Source organism: Rosa rugosa, chromosome 3 (assembly GCF_958449725.1).
Source record: "Rosa rugosa chromosome 3, drRosRugo1.1, whole genome shotgun sequence".
NCBI classification, from domain to species: domain Eukaryota; kingdom Viridiplantae; phylum Streptophyta; class Magnoliopsida; order Rosales; family Rosaceae; genus Rosa; species Rosa rugosa.
Genome location: NC_084822.1, coordinates 31,664,911 through 31,683,765, shown reverse-complemented (window position 1 = coordinate 31,683,765; position 18,855 = coordinate 31,664,911). Strand labels below are relative to the sequence as shown.

Sequence of the window (18,855 nt, the reverse complement as noted above, 5' to 3'; positions counted from 1 at the left end):
CGATAAACAAAACAACCACAGAATTTTTTAAATACTATTGTGTGAAGCATATTTGCAAGACTTATTTGTGTGGTCTGAATGTCCTTAAATAAGAAATATGAAGACTCGTATGTAGTGTCTTCTCTCATACAACAACACTTAAAGATTGTGCTAATTTACTTTACACGACAATTATATGTGGTCGTAAAGAGAATCAGAGGACAATTAAGTGTCGTTTTGGGGTAGGTTTGTATGACATTTAAGTGTTGTGTGAAAGATTTTGAAATTATACATATGTGATGTTGGGAAATGGTTTAGACAATAGATATCATATTCTTTTTGTTATGTCAATCTCATTACGACGACAATTTACTGTCGTTTGAGATTATTTAGACGACAAATTTTTGTGGTCTGAATATAACAATAACCACTAATAGTACGTGTTTTATATTGTCTGTAATCACATCCAATCACACTTATTTGTTGTTGTTATACGCTTTAGCCAATACTTTCATCTAACTTATGTTGTTGTTTTGCCTTTTATACTACAATTTTATGTTGTCCCAATGCCAAAAAGACAATAGACTTCAAATTGATTTTTGTGTTGTTTTTGTGCAGCTGCAACCACACGTTTTGGTGTGCTTTTGTTGTAGCTTGCAATTTGAGATAACGTTAACACATATTACTAGTCCCCTGTTAAAATTGGTATGCATGCATTCTGGAAATTAAAATTGCCCATTCATGAAACCATAATATCCACATCAAAAATCATTCATTGTAATTTTCATGAATCCACCATTGTCTCATGTACACAAACCTATTCATGAGCATCAGTTCAAAATGGCCCATATCTATTAATCTGGGCAGCCAACAAAATATATTGATGAATCAAGCTTTCATACCCTCAGTTATATGGCACCCAAAAAATCTGACTAGGCTTCCCTCTTTAATAAGAAGCTAACAAAGAACGAGCTCGTTTAGTCGGATTTTCACAACCAATGACACCAGTCTGAGCAGGGTCTACGAAGCCAATCATGTCAAGCATATTCAATTTGTTCAACACTTGATAAAGGAAGCTGTAAAACCACAAGTCCCAAAATATCATTACAACAGTAACGAATATCACACAACGTACAACATAACTAAAATTGCAAAAGTAAACAGAGATGTGTCAAATTTCCCATTATGTAACCATTCATTTAAATATATAGAAGGTTACAGTAGAACTTAGAATGCAAGTCAGGTGTACAACTATGCACCTTCTTGTTCCTTGACAAAATTGATGATAATAGTGGCAACCAATAACTAAGGGAAATAACTAAGTAGCAAAACAAGCAGAACCAAGAATATTTATCAGAATAAGACCCCAAAAGAAAGAAGTCGCGATTCGACAGAGAGAGCAAAAGATCACATTTTGATAGATTTAAGGATCTGACAAACTTAGGCTATTTAATTTGGATTGTAGAGCAAAAGAGTTTGGATCATTTTCATAAAAATTGAGACATTGGAGAGCATGAAAAATGCTCAAAAATAGGTAAGCTTATAATAAATAAAACAAGAAGGTGGCTACACTCACAAAGTGGTTGCCTTCATTTACGAAGATATCCTCCATGTGAAGGAGCGATCTCCACTGACTTGAGAGATCAGATTAAGTTTTGAAGTGTTGTTTGCATACTGTGGTCCCTTAGGATCAAATCTCCTTTCACCTGAAATAATGACACGTAGATAAAAAGAACTAAGGTCACCAAACCATATGTAGATATCAAACCGTGATGGGCACCGAGAATTCGACTCTCACAATAGCACCATGCCTTAATCAGTATGATACTACGTTTAAAGAGATGATGTTTGCCAATGAGGCGATCAACCTGTATGGTAACAGCACCAGGAAGATGATCAAGAATAAAAAAAAAATCCAAAATCACAAACGAGCAAAGAGCACCAAAGTCCAATATTTTTACTTGCTATAATAGACTTGAAAAAAATAATAATAATAATAATTGCATCTGATAAACCAGAGCTTCCTAGGAAAGCATCCTTTACATGAACCAAATCTGGTGACTCATTCAATCATATGTAGCAAAACTGGACTAATAAAACTCAGCTTTAGTGGAAGACTACCTGCTCAAGAAAGCATAACGTACATAGCCCTCCTAATTGATTGAAGGATATATCAACCACAATATTTTGCACAAGGCACTTTACAAGCTTAACCTGCCACCAGAAAACACAACAATCTTTACTGAGGACAACTAAAATTAAGTGAATCTGAATAGAAACAAAGAATAATCTCATAAATGTTGGATCATAATTCATATACATATTTGTCCCCTAAAACATGGAAATTACTTGTTCTAAAGTCCAAATTTAATGTTGACTAATCCAATTTCATTATTTCCCTAATCTTGTACTTTTGCTTAACCTTTGTGTTTATTTATATATATTTATTATGTTTTCCTTATCATGCTAGAAAATGATGGAGAAAAATGGAAATGCACTAAAAATGTCAACTTTACACATTTTCCTACTCCGGCTAGGAGAAACCAAGCCAAGCAAGGAAGAAGAAGCGACCACCTGACCAAATGAACTTCAAATGAGCTGAAACCTTCCAGATCCATTCTAGACATCCTAAGAAACATTTCTTATGAAGAGTGCAAGAGCCAAATAGAAGTGGAAGGCCTTCAAACAGTCAGCCCAATTTTATGCAGAAGCAAAACTGGAAAACTGGACCTGTAAGGAGTCCAGCAACGATTTTGGCCCAATGGCATGGAAATCAATTCTGAAAATTTGACACAATGATCTACACTCATGGTGGATCATTTCATATGAAGAAGTCACGGGCAAAATCTGAAGTCTTGGTGGAGAATTAATTGAAGGAAAAGTGAGTAGAAAGTGACTCAAACCTAACAAATTCCATTAGTGTTTAAATATTCAAACCTAACAAATTCCATTAGTGTTTAAATGCTTAAACCTAACCCATCATAATTTGTTTACAGCCAAATAGTTTTGCTTGGTAGCCTATAAATAGAGGCTACAACAAAGAAGAAAATCACCAATTCCTTCATCCATTACATCTTCTTTCTCTCTTCATCTCCTTCACAAAACCTCCATCTCCACCTCCCAAAATCCAAACTCATACTATCCATACTACTGTATCTCCTCCATCACCACCACCATTTCTTATCCTCTACCTCCATTAACACCATCACTATTACATCATTTCTCCACTCCCTTTTCTATCATCATTTTCTCCATCTAGTCCACCTATTCACACAATACATAATACAAGTTTCACTATCTTTTATCATCAAATCTTCAAGAGCAAGAAGGAGAGGGAATCACCACCACCACCATCACCACCAAGACGTGAGCTTGGGGACCATCCGACACACCACTAAGCCAACTCTATCCCTTTTACTCTAGATTATATTTTGGTGTTTAATTTGATTATGAAGTTAGTATATGTAATTATGAGTGAGTAGTACTTTGTTGGGGCTAGGGTTGAAAGCCCTAGCCAATCTTGTATGAATTGATGTTTTAATTGACATTTGATGTTATTTATGATTTTCATCTTCATATGCTAATTCAAGAAGTGAATGCATTCATTCAAACTTAACTATTTTGAATGTGTTGTGTTTGTCATCTCATGAAAAAATGTTTAGGGAGTAGTTAACCTTGAACATTAATAGCATGATAGCATCCTCTATGTGCATGTGAAGGTTGTGAGTTAAAATCACCTAGATCTAGGATTGGTTTGCTTGCATGATTATCTAAACTCAAAACTTTATGCATCTAGGAACAAGGAATTGACACTTAACCGGTAATAGGATTTGTTCTTAGGTAGTTAATTCTAGACTTATCCGGTTGGAATTGATACCATTAAAGGAGTTTAAGCCTTTATAGTCTTATCCGGATGCAAAGAGGATAATTGGGAAATTAGAATAGCATCACTTGTATTTGAACTTCAATGCTTGCAAGGGAGGTTAGTGGTAGACAATTCAACCCCTAACTTCATCCATTATATTACTAGTTTAGTTTACATTTGAGCATTTAATGTAATTTGGTTCACCACTCTATCCAACAAACAATCTCACTACCACCACAATGCACATACTCACCATGAGCCTAGATTTCTTGTGAATTTAGGTTTGTGATTGTACATTTGCATATTCTAGCTCTCCTTAGGTTAACACCCTAGCTAGTGAAAGGAATCCAATCCTCGTGGGTTCGACAACCTTTCTTAAATCCCTATACTATTACTTGTACCCCTTATACTTGAGGGTGGCTATTTGGCTAACAATAAACACACATGCATTTCCTAAAGGTTTTTAGGAAAAGCAAATTAAAGGACATACTAGCTGTGAAACAGAAATTTTTTATGGACATGATGGTGCTACTGTAACGCCCTGAAAGAGTTGACGTCACAGCGCCGTGAATCTTACGAAGCTTAAGTATTGACAAAGTAATAGTCAAACTTCTTAAGATGCGCAAGGCTAAAGATAACGAAACTAATCAAGTGAAGTTTGATGACTAACTAAGTTTTTTTTCTTTTTTTCTTTTGGGTAGCTTCAAAACTCGATATTTGGAATCAATGTATCTCAACCTTTGGTGATGAAAAAACTACATAAACTCAAGTGAAATCTGATGTTAAATAAACTCGAGATAGTCAAACTAAATTGACTACAAAGAGGTTTGAAATCTGAGGCTTCAGACTACAATTGGTGGAAAAATTTCAAGCAATGACAATAGCAATTAGGATTTATCCAACTGAAGTAACAAGCTCAGCAAGAGTAGACAGAAACTTAAAAATAGGAAATAGAAGGATACATATGCATAATGGGGTACCCACTTTCCTAAAAACCGATGACAGAAATACTTACTTGCCAATGTAAGTACACAAATAGCCAGCAAGAAGTAGCAAGAGTGGCCGTTTACACCATACCACCTAGGAGTGACGCCACACCTCAAAGGATGTTAGACATCCTCCAGTCCGTATAGCCCCTCCGGAGGTTTAGGGGATCGAAACCCAAGGTAGTCGTTTTGCTCCCTTCACTCTCAGGTCACCACTTAACAACAATGCAATGTGTATGCATAAAAGCATAGAAATCTTTTCGAGAAAAGCTCTAACGAGTGAAGACCCCCTACCTGGAATCCTTGATGTGTAACTCCCAGCAAGTACCAAAGGACCAATCTTCAGTCCACTTGAGCCCTTGATCCTATTATGAACATGTAAACCATCATCGATCTCAATGTTCTTTCTCCCTTAAGATGAAGCCACACTTTTATAGACTTATTTTAAAAAGAAGACACTGATCAGAATGCACTAATCAGAATACACAGAAAACAGAGCTTTGTAGTTACTTTTGAACATGGATGAAACCTTTCGAACTGAAATTTAAGACTCAAGGAATGCTTTGCATGTTTAGTCCAATGTACTAAAGATTGAGGACTGACAAGAGAGTAAAAGTTTCTCAAATCATTAATCTTGTACCAAAAGCTGCAAGTTGAAACTGTCCAAAAAGAGCATACATACTCTAAACAATTTTTCTATGGAGAATGTTTACTTTTTCAAATAATTCTGCTCTCTAGAGAATGTTGTAAAGATAGTCCATAGCTTTTACAAATAATACTACTATAGTGCTATATACAACTTTTGCCGAGGAAGTAGCATATACCGTAAATAAAATAAAAGACTCATTGTAAAAAAAAAAAAAGAACAAAAAAATTGATTCACTAAGCATGAGAGAACTTGGAGCAAAGTAGGCTCTTATACCAAAAGGTATATATGTGTTGTGCAAGTCCGTGTATATTTATTGTGCTTGCTTAAATCTTGAGATAAAGACAAAATGACCAAATTGAGGCTAGATTGTCTCAGAATATATCCAACATATTGATAATGCATGGCAACAGTCCTGATCACATGGTCAGTTGCTGACCATGGATTTTCTGGTCACTGACCGTCCGATTGAGATTGGACGGTTGACAGCTCTCATCTTAAATCTCATTACTTAGCTGTCAACCGTCCGATCTCAATCGGACGGTCAGTGACCAGAAAATCCATGGTCAGCAACTGACCATGTGATCAGGATCATGCATGGCAATATCGTTGACATGCAAGTTTGCACATGCATCAAGAAAGTGCCACCTTTTCAAATTTATAATGTACCCAAGTCCATTACCGTATAGGTTGAAGATCCCCCACTCATCGTGCTCTTAACTCCAGCTTCACCATATTGATCATATAAAGCCCGCTTCTTATCATCTGATAGCACCTGACAGTGTTGTACTTTAGAATTCATAAAGACAATATATATATATATATATATATATATATATATATATATATATATATATATATATATTTCTGCACTTACCAAGCTTTATGTCATGACAAAATTAAAGAGAACTAGTACCACAAGTATACCCAACACAATGCAGTAATACACTTTCCATAAAACCCATCTTACGGTATTAAGTTCATCGCTTCATGCCTTTGTCTAGAGATGCAACAAAAACATGTCTTCGATACAGATTACATAAAAGAATAAAAAAGAAGAAATTAGCCATACCTCATATGCAGCACTGATCTCTTTAAACTTTTTCAGTCGCTCCAGGGTGCTAGTTGACATCAGGGTGGAACTTGAGAGCACAATAATACACATATGCGGTCAGAATTACATAAAAGAAACTCAGACCATACACAAGTCCAGTTGTAAATATTACACTAAAAATATACTGATTACAGATAGACGAGTAACTGCAATCACAACCACCAAAGAGCTCCTGTACCTCAAATGACAACGGCACTCAAATTCCCTCTAACACAAAACAAAAGTAGACCACTAAGTGAGGATAAGCACAGCGAATCAAAGCGTAACTAATATCAAGCTTATAGCATCCTAAAAAGTTATTATAGGTTGATTCAGACCGAGAAGTTATCTTTATGCACCAAACAATTAAAGTCCTGAAAGAGCTAGCGGAGTTTCCAGTAAGTTTGGTTGCTGAAAAATGCCTCAAACTACGTATTAACAGTTCCATTCTATCAAAATTCGATGCCTAATTTAATTCACAAAACGCTAAAAGATGTTTAGTAGTGTGAAGAAGTAGGTACCTGGCAAGCTAATCTCCGATAAGTGGTTTTGATTTCCTTGCTAGTGGCGGCTTTATTAACCCCAAGAGTGGCGTAGTTGTCACCGGAAGCGGCGAACACCGTCCCAACGTGGCGTTTCCTACTCAACTTGTTCCACGGACGAGTAGTAGAATTGAGTGAGGCGAAGCTCTTGTGGGACCCGCCGAGCGCAAAGGAAGAAGATGAAGATGAAGATGAAGACGGCGACGGCGGGAAGAGAAGGTGAGGAGAGGAGGAGAGAGAGGGCCATCGGAGTGTGGGGAAATGTGGTTAAATTGTAGTGTCTATTGCCTGGGATTTTAATGTAAATAGTTAGAATCATAAACTTGCTAGTTTCATGGGGAAGTATAGCAGAAATCAAGAAACCTATATTATCACAATTGATTTTAGACCAACAATCTAATTTTGACAAGAGCAACACGGCAATATTAGAGCTTTATCTAATTAGAAACCATATGTACAGAGGGATATAAAATGCAGATTTAAACCTGGAGCTCAGGTGGAAGATATCTGGACTAAATTCAGTGTATGCTACAATATATCGGTACAGCTCCTAAATTCCAATCGTGTATAACATTACATTCAATTCAAAAGAAGCAGAATAAAGTCTACAGCACTTAATTCCTGATTAATAATATGTCCCCAAATTACCTAGATTGATGTTGAACTCTTCAAACTCGTCATCGTCCTCGAACATATCCACCTTGGGGTCTTCAGATGCTACCTTCTGATCCTTCTCCATTGGAACAATTCCTGCGAATTTGCAATCAATGAATCAATTAACTCACTCAGATTTAGACCCAATTACCAAAAATCATTCAAAAGGCAATTGGCATTATCAAAATCAAATCTTGAATCTTTGTACCTAGAAACAAGAAGATTGAATCAGATAAACCCAAATGAATTGTGATTCACCGTTCCCAAATCAGAAGGTACAGAGTTTTGAGAGAGAGGGATAGAGAGAAACTAACTATTCAATAAAGTGGAGGACTATGATTCTAGGGCTTTTTTTGTTCCTCTGACCAATCTTGATTGTGAGCTTTGAACAGTAAGTTCTTCTACTTATGTGTTTGCGAATGATGGAGGCCCCGACTCGGTACAACGGTTGAACTTTTAAATTTGTCCAAATGACTGAGTGGTATAGGAATTAAGGTCACATACTTCGATTGGGCAAATCCCAGAACTCGATTAAACAAGACCCATAAATTGATTGGGGAAAAAGACTCCCCAGAAATTTAGACAAACAAGCCTTCTGTTTTTTTGCACTACACTACGAGCAGTGAGCCTTCCCAGGAAATCCTTTTGTAGCGTTTCCCTAACAAGACCAACAAAACAGAAGAAACGTGTTACAAAATTGAAGAACTATACCCAAACTCAAAACCCCAAAACACAAATCAGCTTTAATTGAAAGAAGAAAGAGTTCTTGTTTGACAACATGGAAGAACCCAGTCGAAAAAACCCCAAAACACAAATCATTTGCAGAAAAAAAAAAAAAAAACCCTAAAATCAATCGAAGATTGAACCCAATCGAAACCCTAAACTACAAAATGATTGAAACCCTAAATTGCTTACCAATATCCGATTTGAAAACAGCTCTTGCTGGAGAGCTCCTTTAGTACGAACATGAAAGATGAAGTAGAGACTAAGAAGAAGAAGAAGGAGAGACTACGAAGAAGAATAGAGAGAGTGAGAATCGAGATCTGAGAGAGCACAGTGAGAAAGAGAGAGGATGGTGTTTGAGTTTTCTAGTTTCGCGGGTTATAGGTCGAACTGAGTGAGAAGGACAGAAAGTGATTTAATTGCGAGGATATATGTCGAATAACACAAGTCAAAATAACTTGGGAAATTTTTAAACAACCCCCACATTCAGACAACATTTAAATGTTGTCTGAATGTCACAACATTTTCCAGTCAATTAGGGCGTGGCTATTTGAGAGGGAAAAGACTCAATCAACTTTTGGATATCCCTCCAAATTTGAGATAGGAAATCACCACCTTCTACAACTACACAAATGTGTTGTCTGAATGCTCACCATTTATCCAAATTTGAGATAGGAAATCACCACTTTCTACAACTACACAAATGTGTTGTCTGAATGCTCACCATTTATCCAAATTAAACCAGTATGGTTTTAGTGTATATTCAGACGACATAAAACAAAACTTATGTCGTCTGATGCGTGTCGTCTGAACACCTTTTTGGCATAGTGTATAAGGATATTTCTGGAAACAGAAATGAGTTAGATAAGTAAATTTAATAATTGTAATTAAAATGTAGGGTGTAATAAATAAGTATGGTGAACAAAGTAAATAATAGGGTGATAATAGCGGCACCCTAAGGATTATCATGATGTTACTTAATTCTTTTGGAGGGATTATCACTGTCCCTTTTAAATCCTCTTATGGGCATAGCCCTTCTAACTTTTATTGTTTGGTAACCAGAAGTTGCCCCGTTAGAAATCATAGAAAAATCAAAATTGATACAAGAGTTGTTTGGAGGGTGCCACTCGATTCACTGGGCTTTACATAACTTCATAGGACAAGGGGTAGGATTATATCCTTCCAGTATCTGAAGTAACTGCAGCTGCACTGAATTTAATCTTTGCAGAGTGCGGTTCTACATACATTTCTAAATATGAGATTGTCTCGGCTTTCCAAAATTTGTCAGCAAAAATGAGTTTGGTCTTGAGCTCTTTATCATAAGTTTGGAGAATCAAAGGTTTGGTGTAGCCTAGTCAGAACGTTTGAGGCCTTATAAGGATTATCATTGTTGAATTAAGCAGTTCAAGATCTCTTTAATTATCACTTCAAATTAGCATAGAAGACGAGAAGGATCCATGGATAGCCCTTGTTTTTAGCCCATGTCTTGTTAAAAGCCACCCAATACATTCCCTAAATATTTAAGGTTCATATTTTTTCATTAACATAGCATTTAAGAGAGAACAATTCTGGGCAGTAAAGCGGACTAAAGCCAAGTAGCAGATTTAATATAGTACTTACTATTAGAAGCATGCCCCCAAATATATTCATCACGATGTATTAAAAAAAGTAAGAATGATGCCTCTAATAACAACTTCAGTATCTAAATGCAGGTTCAATTTTTCAGTTTTCCAATTAAAATTTGTTAATATAGTAACTAGCATAAAAGTTTAAGTTAATGTGAATTCTTAAAGAGTTGCAGATCAAATTGATCAAAGAAACATGAAAAACCTACTTATAAATAATGCTTTAAAATTGTAAGGCGGTAGGCGGGCGGTGGAGAGGGGTCTAGTGTCTGGGCGCTTAAGTTGGGTTCAGGCGGGCGTCTAGGCAAATGTTGATTTTATTTTAATTTTATTATATATAAATTAGTGCAATTATAATTAAAAACTATAGAAAATTACACACAAGTGTTAATTTGAAACTTAAATTAGCTATAAGGCCACCAATGTTTTCTTGTACACATAAGGCCACTTGTGGCTTTAAATTATTTTCAACCTGACAATTTTACCCTTCCACTAACTCCATAATCATCCGGCCAAAATGAATAGAAATTCATTCCTTCTCCTCTCTCTCTCTCTCTCTCTCCCCGATCTCTTCTTCTTCTCTTCCCTCTGCAATCACCAGAAAGAATCAATTCCGGCCATCATCTCTCATCACCGTCACCATCAATTGAACCACAACACAAACCCGATCAAAGCCCAGCCACCCCCCCCGCCCCGATTCCGATGACCACTGCCTCTGATCTGGTGAGATTCCAAGCTTACAAAACCTCGAAACGGCGCCGCGATGCCTGAAGACGACGACGTCGACGAAGAAGCTCTGATCGGAGCTACCTCACTGGAGTCCAACTCAGATCTCTCTGATTCTCTACTCATCTCCGATTCTTTCCGATTCTCTCACTGGAGACGATTCTCTACTCATCTCCGATTCACTCAGATCTCCAATTTCGACTTGAGACACCTCACGAGCCTCGGCTCCGGCAGCTCCTTTCCTCACATCTAGCTCGGCTCCGGCAACACCCTTCCTCCACCGCCACCATCTCCTCTTCCTCCACCTCACCTGCATCGGAAACCTAAATGAGCACTGATTCTCCGGCGACGAGGACAAGGCCCGCGTCCTCTTCATCTCCAACCGGAAAGTCGCTCCAGCTCTTCGACATGGCCTACAGGTCAGACAACGACTACCACTTCAAGGTCATCTTGATCGGCCATGCCGGTATCGGCAAATCCGATTTGTTGTCCAGGTTCATGCGTAATGAGTTCAACCTCGAGTCTAAGTCCACCATCGGTGTCGAGTTTGCCACCCGGAGCATCCATGTCGCATGTCGATGATTAGATTGTCAAGGCCCAGATTTCGGACACCGCCGGCCAAGAAATGTGATAAGCTTTTCAATTCCATTCATTATTGTCATTGTATTTGGTTTACTTATTGAGGTTGAGACCAAATCCTTCTGGTATTTTTGTTGAAATTAATTAGACGGCATGATTAGAATTTGTTTAGTTTGGTTTGATTTGATTGTGATTTATTGGAATAAATGGGCTTGGATTTGTTTGAATTCATCTGTTGTGGAATTTTGCAGGGGAGAGAAAGAGAGTTGTGCTCTTGTGTGATGGGGGGATGGTTTTGTGGTTGAATTCTGTTTTCTGATGGTGTTGTGATGTATTTTGATTGATGAATAATGAACCATTTCTTGTATGTTATTTGTTGCAGTTAGTAACTCTCTATAACTGTTATAGCGGCTTTTCAACATAGTGATAGTATCTTTCTATATCTATGTTAGTATTTTTTCAACATGATGTCAATAGCTTCTATTTTCATTTTCATTATTTCAAGTTAGTAGCTCCGTATAATTGTTCTAGTAGCATTTCAATATCGTGATAGTAACTTTATGTGTCTATGTTAGTATATTTTCAAGCTAATGTCAATAGATTTTTTTTTTCAAATCAGTAGCTCTCTGTAACTATTTTAGTGGTGTTCCATCATAGTGATCGTAGCTTTTTGTACCCATGTTAGTAGCTCTGTAATGTTAGTGAGAGTAGCTCGTTGGTGTTAGTGACAATAACTTTTGTTGTTGGTAAAAGTAGTTTTTGGTGTTGGTGAGAGTAATTTTCTGGTGTTGGTGAGAGTAGCATTTGTTGCTGATTAGAGTAGTTTTCGGTATCGGTGACAGTATCTTTTGTTTGTGAGGATAGTAGCTTTTCGTTTTGAGGAGCAGAGATTTTTTGGGTAAAGAGTAGCTTTTGCTGTTGGTGATAGTAGCTTTTGTTATCTCGCCGGAGGTTGCCGGAAATCTCACTAGAGTAGCTTTTGTTACTAGTGACAGTAGCTTTTGTTGCTAGTGATAGTAGCTTTTGTGACCTCGCCGGAGGTGACTAGAAATCTCATAAGAGTAGTTTTTGTTGCTAGCCACAGTAGCTTTTGGTGTCAGTGACAGTAGCTTTTGTGGTCGCCGGAGTTCGCCGGAGATCCGCCTGAAGTTGGTCGGAGGTCGGCCGGAAGTTGGCCGGAGTTCGCCGGAGGTCGGCCGGAGACCCGCCGGAGTTGGTCGGCGACCTCGCCGGAGAGGAGAGAGAGAATAATTGTTGATTTTGTACTCTAGTGGCATTTATGTAAATATGTTGGTTTTTCATATCCAAAATATAACACCTTTTTTAGTCTAGTGGCCTTATGAGGGAAAAAACTAGTTGGTGGCCTTATGGCTAAAAAAACAATCAAAGATGCACTTATATGTAATTAACCCTAAAAACTACTTATTAGTAGTATAATTGATTGAAAATAAATATTCTCTAACCTAGCCGTCTTCTTTGCTAGGGTTTCTCGTTGACTCTTCTTCGATAAAACTAACCTCTGCTTGGGTCCTTTTCAACTCATGAATTCTTTTAAAATAAAAAAAAATTATATTTTCTTCCAATTCTAACCTTAACTCAATCACTTTGGGACTCCTTGTGTTATGTGGATAGGTCTCCAAGATCAAACAAATTTGATCGAATGACCCTTTTTTTTTTTTTTTTTAATAAAGATGATAAAGGTCTGAGGTTTCTCTTATCTTCTGTTTCTCTTCTTCTCTATTTGCTCCCAATGCCTTTGCTATAAGAGATGATAAAGTAGTTCTATACGGTGACAAAGGTATGTTTCTAGTTTTTTTTTTAATAAAGACGATATAGGTCTGAGGTTTCTCTTATCTTCTGTTTCTCTTCTTCTCTATTTGCTCCCAATGCTCCCAATGCCTTTGCTATAAGAGATGATAAAGTAGTTATATACGGTGACAAAGGTATGTTTCTAGTTATATAAACTAGCTCATGAAATTTCCATTCATATATCAGATTTTGGATGCTCAAATAAAACCCATATATATATATGAATAAAAATTTCATGAGCTAGTTTAGTTGGTCACTGAATATTACAGACAGTGTTCTAACTTCTAAAACTCGGCCGCCCAGGCCGCCTAGGCGCTGGGCGGTGAGGCTCCGACTCGATTAATGGCTAATCGGTGCTCTTGGGCGGGCGCCTAGGCGGACTGGGCGGGCGCCTGGGCTTCTGTGCGGCTGGCCGGAATTTTCTAGGCGGTGACTCTGGGCGAGTCTCTCTCTCCTTCAGTCGACAACCACGCCTCTCTCTCTCCTTCAGTCACCCGCGCCTCTCTCTCTCTCTCTCTCATTCCTTCAGTCACTCACTCTTCTCTTTCCACTCAACTTTCAATCTCTCTTCATTCTCAAGTCTTCGGATAGTTGGGATTCTATGAATTTGGCTTGTGAATGTTGGGTTGAATGTGAATCTGATTATTGGGTTGAATTGGTTTGCCTGATTTTCACAGAAAGGGTGTTTCTTTTTTGAATCGAGATTCTGGGTTTTACTGGGTTTGGACGAATTTTTGATGGTAATTGCTTCTATGTATTATCTTTTGTGTGGACGCGGTGATTGAACAATGATAAAAAGAAGGAAAATTGATGAAGAGAGAGATGAAAGAGAATGTGCAGGTGGTCGCTGTTGGTTTCGCGCAAGAGATGAACAGACGAGACGAGCAGGGTACTCAAAGGGAGAGAATTCTATTTAAAAAATGTGTGGCTGTTGTTCGTATAGAGAGCGAGAGAAGAGGGACAAGTGGTGTGAGTGTGACGATGTGCAAGCCTAAGTACAATTAAAAGCATAATTGAATACTACTCCTTCGGTGTTTGCCTTGTATAATTAAACAAATATTCAATTAAATAAATGTTCTGTTAACAAAAATTTAATAATTTAATTAAATATATATTTTTCCTCCTCTTATTTTATTTTTCTTTATATATATTATAAAAATAAAATAATAATAATATAAAACCGCCTAGGCGCCACCTAGGCACCCGCCTAGGCGTCTGGGCGCTGGTCACATGTCCACCGCCCGACTAGCGCCTAGCGTTTTTTCGAACCTTGATTACAGAATATATTGTTTTTTTTAATAGCCTGGCACTTTAATCACTCAAACTAGTTTGATATAAAATTTACTGGTTCATATGATGATGTCTTAGATTACAGTCATATGCAAAATTCAATTTTTTTTTTATTTTTTTATTTTTTATTTTTTTATGTAACATATGCAGGCTTCAAACACCACTCGATGTCAGACATGTCGAGGTTCGAAGAAGAGTAGGCTAATCGGCACAGAGATCGCTGATTTAGGGTTAGGGTATTTCTTATGCTATTAGTTTCATTGGTTACCTACTTTATGTTTTTTACTTTTTTTTTGTGGTGCACTCAATGTATTCGGTGAAATTGCTAAGAGTTTAGTTCTATAATGATTGTTATTAGTTCCATACCTACCATGGAGGTTTGTGTGACTATACGTCTATATTATACCTATTATACCCATGCTAACTTGACAGTTGGATAAAAAAACGTGACTTTTAGGTGACGATTAAAAAAAAAATGTAGTATGTATGACTTTCAAGTTCTAAAACTTTAATGCTTACTGATTTTTTTTATGCTATTAGTTTCATTATTTACCTAATCCAAATTTATGACATTTACTATATACTAAAGATGAGTTCCACTGTGCCACTATTCATAAGAGTTACAGTAGGGAACAGTGCGCGAGAGTTAGAAAAACGGTCTTGCCCTTGGTTGAGATATATGGTTAACCAAAACGATCGAGGATTTTCAGGAAGCCTCCATTTTCACCGACTTCAACTATTCTACTGTTTCGAATTTTGCCATCAGGATCGACATTGACGAAATTAAGGTAAAGACGTTAATTTCCAATTTAGGTTCATCAATTTCCGATTCAATAAACCAGACACTCAAATAGTTTTGAGGTATTTTCTGTTTTCTTTCATTTGCTTTGCTGCATTTTGTGGATGTATGTCATCTTCTTCGAAACCAAGCTTCAATTCTACTGTGAATACCTGTTTCGGCTTTGCATAGTGCCAATATGAGAATGACATAGAGGATGAAGAGGATCAAGAAGACGCTGATGAAGATGAGGCGAAGAGGATGATGCTCAGGATTGATATGGGTACATACTGAATCCGGCTCCTGTGCATCTTCTAGTTCTGCATCGTGTTTTTTTTTGTTGAGGCGGGTTGCTACTATTATTTCAACAGAGTACAACAAGATGTTTTTGAAGAGAACATGTTTTCTTGAAAGCCACTACAATTCCTTAAGTTCACCTTATTCAGAAGACTTGGACGATCACTCGCCAAAGACATGTTGGAGAAGATTGGTGTGTTATGGAAGAAGGGCTAAAAGTAGATGGGATTATGCTACAGGTTTCTTATCATTATCTATTATTTTTACGATGGGTTCTGTATGTTCTTTTATTCCAGTATAATGTATTCTATTCGTTTTATTTTATTGTCTCATAACTTTGAACATCAAACTTGCCCTGGTTGCTTTTTGTTTTACCAAATTCAGACAATAACATATACCTGCAGCATCGCGCTGGGCTTGTTACCTAGTTTAGCATTGTTCATGGCTATGAGATAGGTTGTTTTCTGCCATGAGTTTTTTTCAATACCTTATCAAAAGCTATAAAGTTTTAGATACCTCATACCTATGTCATTTATTGGTTACCTATTCTAGTGATATGTTATTTAGTGTCACGACTATGAGGTAAGTTGTTTTATGCTATGAATTTTTTTCAATACCTTGTCAAAAGGTATATAGTTTTAGATATAATTAAAATAATATCTTCTCTCTCTCTCTCTCTCCCCCCTAGAGAAACCCTAAATGCCGGGTTTTTTTTTTTTTTTCAATTGAGAAATCGCTCTGTTATGGCGACACCCGGACGCTTGGGTTGGCCTCTTACCTCGCCGCCGTCTTGGGGTCTGCTGCCGGACGAGTGATCGATGTTTTTGTCAGATGGGTTCGGCTGGGCTAATGAGAAATCTCAGGGTGGTGGTCGTGCTTTACTGGATCGGAGAACCCCCCCCCCCCCCGGTTGATAGTTTCTTGGACCGACGGCACCGTGGGTTCTGAATCGATGGCTGTGTAGGTTGTGAGGAGCTGGATCGAGGTGGTGGTGTTTTCGTGGTGGCGTAGGTTGTGGCGGCATGCATCGTAGAGACACGGGTCGTGGCGGCATGGGTCGGGTGGAGCTCAATCGAGAGTGCTACGTATAACAGGGGTGATGGAGATGGAGACTGGGCCTAGCCCAAACCAGGCTTGACGGGCCTTGAGTTGAACTTTCCCTTGGTGTCTGCCCTCTTGGGCTTAGAGTTTTGGGCTGGGGTTTTGCCCTAAGCCATTAGTTATGTTTTAGTTTAGTCCTTTACAATAATTTTCTTTTAGGAATCTAATGTACGTTATGTGTACTCTATGTGTCTCTAGCACCTCTGGAGTAGTACTAAAAGAGGATTCATGCTGTTTTTCTATGTAATTTGATGTCTAATGAGTAGACCTATTGTCTATGTCCCACCGTGGGTATTACCACACCTTCTTTTCTGTCACTCTTGCTTGAGATGACAGCAGAATGGTATGTAACCGCCGCTTGAGATGAATATATTACCGCCCCTTTTGATTGATTCCAAAAAAAAAAAAAAAAGGTATATAGTTTTAGATACCTAATACCTATGCCATTTATACTTTTAATGGTTACCTATTCAATGAGTAGATGCTAAAATTAAGGATCAGTTATACTTTTCACTATTCCAAAGATAAATCAGGCATGTAGGACAACAGGAAAAAAATATTAATTATTCATCAACACTCTACAAGGAATGTTGGCCTACGTAGAACTACCCCAACAGTAAATCAAGCATATAGGACAATAGGAAAAAAAATATTAATTATACATCAACACTCTATCAGGAAGGCTTGCCTACGTGGAAATTTTTTTTTTTGAAAGAAAAACTGGTATTGGATAGAAGTTAACGAGCAGAAGAGTACTCCAGCCGAACAATGTCAATAATACAACTGGGAGTGCAATGCAGCCAGCACTCCTTTTGAACAAAATCAAAGCCTATACTGGCAAGTCTATGTACCACTTTGTTATAGGTACGAGGAGCGAAGCTAATTGTTACATTATGCAAAGCTTGCATGGATTAATGATGAATATCATCCAAAAGGTTACCAAACTCAGACAATGCCATTGAAGTATTCTTGATGTCTAGCACAACTTGATGACAGTTAGATTCAATAATAGCTCCAGAGATATTAAGTTGCTGCAGTAGATCAAGTCCAACTCGAATAGCAAGCAATTCTACCTGTAATGCCGAGGTCACATGTTGTACAGGTTGAGAAAATGCAGCAAGCACCTTGCCATTTTTGTTACGAAAAACTCCTCCTAGTCCTCCCTTTGGTACTTGCATTAGAAGGGCTACATCTACATTTAGCTTGAAACCATTTAGAGCCGGCTTCCACCGGTAGCTTTGTTAGATGTTGAACCTGTCATTCTGGCTTTCTGAAATTCCTCAAGCCATGTCATGCAACTTAAGAAAATATCAGTGGCAGATTGAACTTTGTCCTCCCATAGCTTGTTATTTCTATTTCTTCACAGGCCCCAGATAACCATTAAAAGCTTTTCAAAAATCTTAGGTTTGAGATGTAAAGCTTGTTCTAGCATCCACTCCTTAAAATTAATATGAGGAAGCATAGTAAGATTAAAAGGAGCTTGAGACAGTAAAAGTGAGGTTGTTGGACACTTACAAAACAAACAAGCATTGTCTTCAAGTTGATAATTGCCTACGTGGATTAGGTGTAGATTAATAAGAAAATATATACGGGTTTTTTCCAATACCTCTTTAATAAACCCAAGTTTCATCTAATTTTCTCACAAATTTAAGTATATATTGAGTGCTCACAAATAAAAAGTCATTTTGAAGTATTCAACCACAAAAAATAAATATATTGAACATTTTTCAGATACAACGCGCCTAGGCGCTGACTAGACTAATTGAGGCGGCTGACTGCCGCCTATTGCCTAAGCAGGGCCTAGGTGGCCGCTTAGAGAGATTTTTATAACACTGCTGCTAATGTAGGTTGTGGATCTGTTTTGCAGGTTGAAGCCTAGAGTTTACTGTTTGGTTTAAAAATATCTTCCACTGCCATCATCTTTTGGTTGACCATGATTCTGAGAGCGGTGATTTTAATCAACAATGGAGTGGATGAGCTACATACTCAAAAACCACCATTGACTGCTGCAATTCTTTGATAAGACAGTTTTGGAGTTGTGAGATAACACATGTTTAGATAAAAATTAACAAAAGTTGTTGATGTGCTTTTCAAGGCTGGTTTGGACATTGACATTAGAGTGCACTTGGAGCAACCTCCTCTACAAGTGATGCTCTTCTAAC

The 18,855-nt window shown here is 37.6% G+C and overlaps 1 protein-coding gene across 1 annotated transcript; it reads right to left on the bottom strand.

Annotated features, from left to right (window-relative positions):
- Positions 1-1,572: 1,572 nt before the first annotated feature.
- On the bottom strand, positions 1,573-6,614 carry LOC133736336 (uncharacterized). Its single transcript, XM_062163793.1, has 5 exons — positions 6,549-6,614; positions 6,159-6,251; positions 5,125-5,195; positions 2,101-2,193; positions 1,573-1,847 (listed from the first exon to the last, which is right to left on the bottom strand). The coding sequence occupies exons 1-4, from the start codon at positions 6,606-6,608 to the stop codon at positions 2,181-2,183; spliced, it is 237 nt and encodes a 78-aa protein (XP_062019777.1). The 5' UTR covers positions 6,609-6,614; the 3' UTR covers positions 1,573-1,847; positions 2,101-2,180.
- Positions 6,615-18,855: the final 12,241 nt, after the last annotated feature.

Bases quoted from the DNA above. Each gene is read 5' to 3' on its own strand.
- LOC133736336 (XM_062163793.1), bottom strand. From the start codon at position 6,608: ATGTCAACTAGCACCCTGGAGCGACTGAAAAAGTTTAAAGAGATCAGT. The intron at 6,252-6,548 runs GTATGGCTAATT...CAACACTGTCAG, and splicing joins AGATCAGTGCTGCATATGAG to GTGCTATCAGATGATAAGAA. The intron at 5,196-6,158 runs GTAATGGACTTG...TGTTCATAATAG, and splicing joins GGGGATCTTCAACCTATACG to GATCAAGGGCTCAAGTGGAC.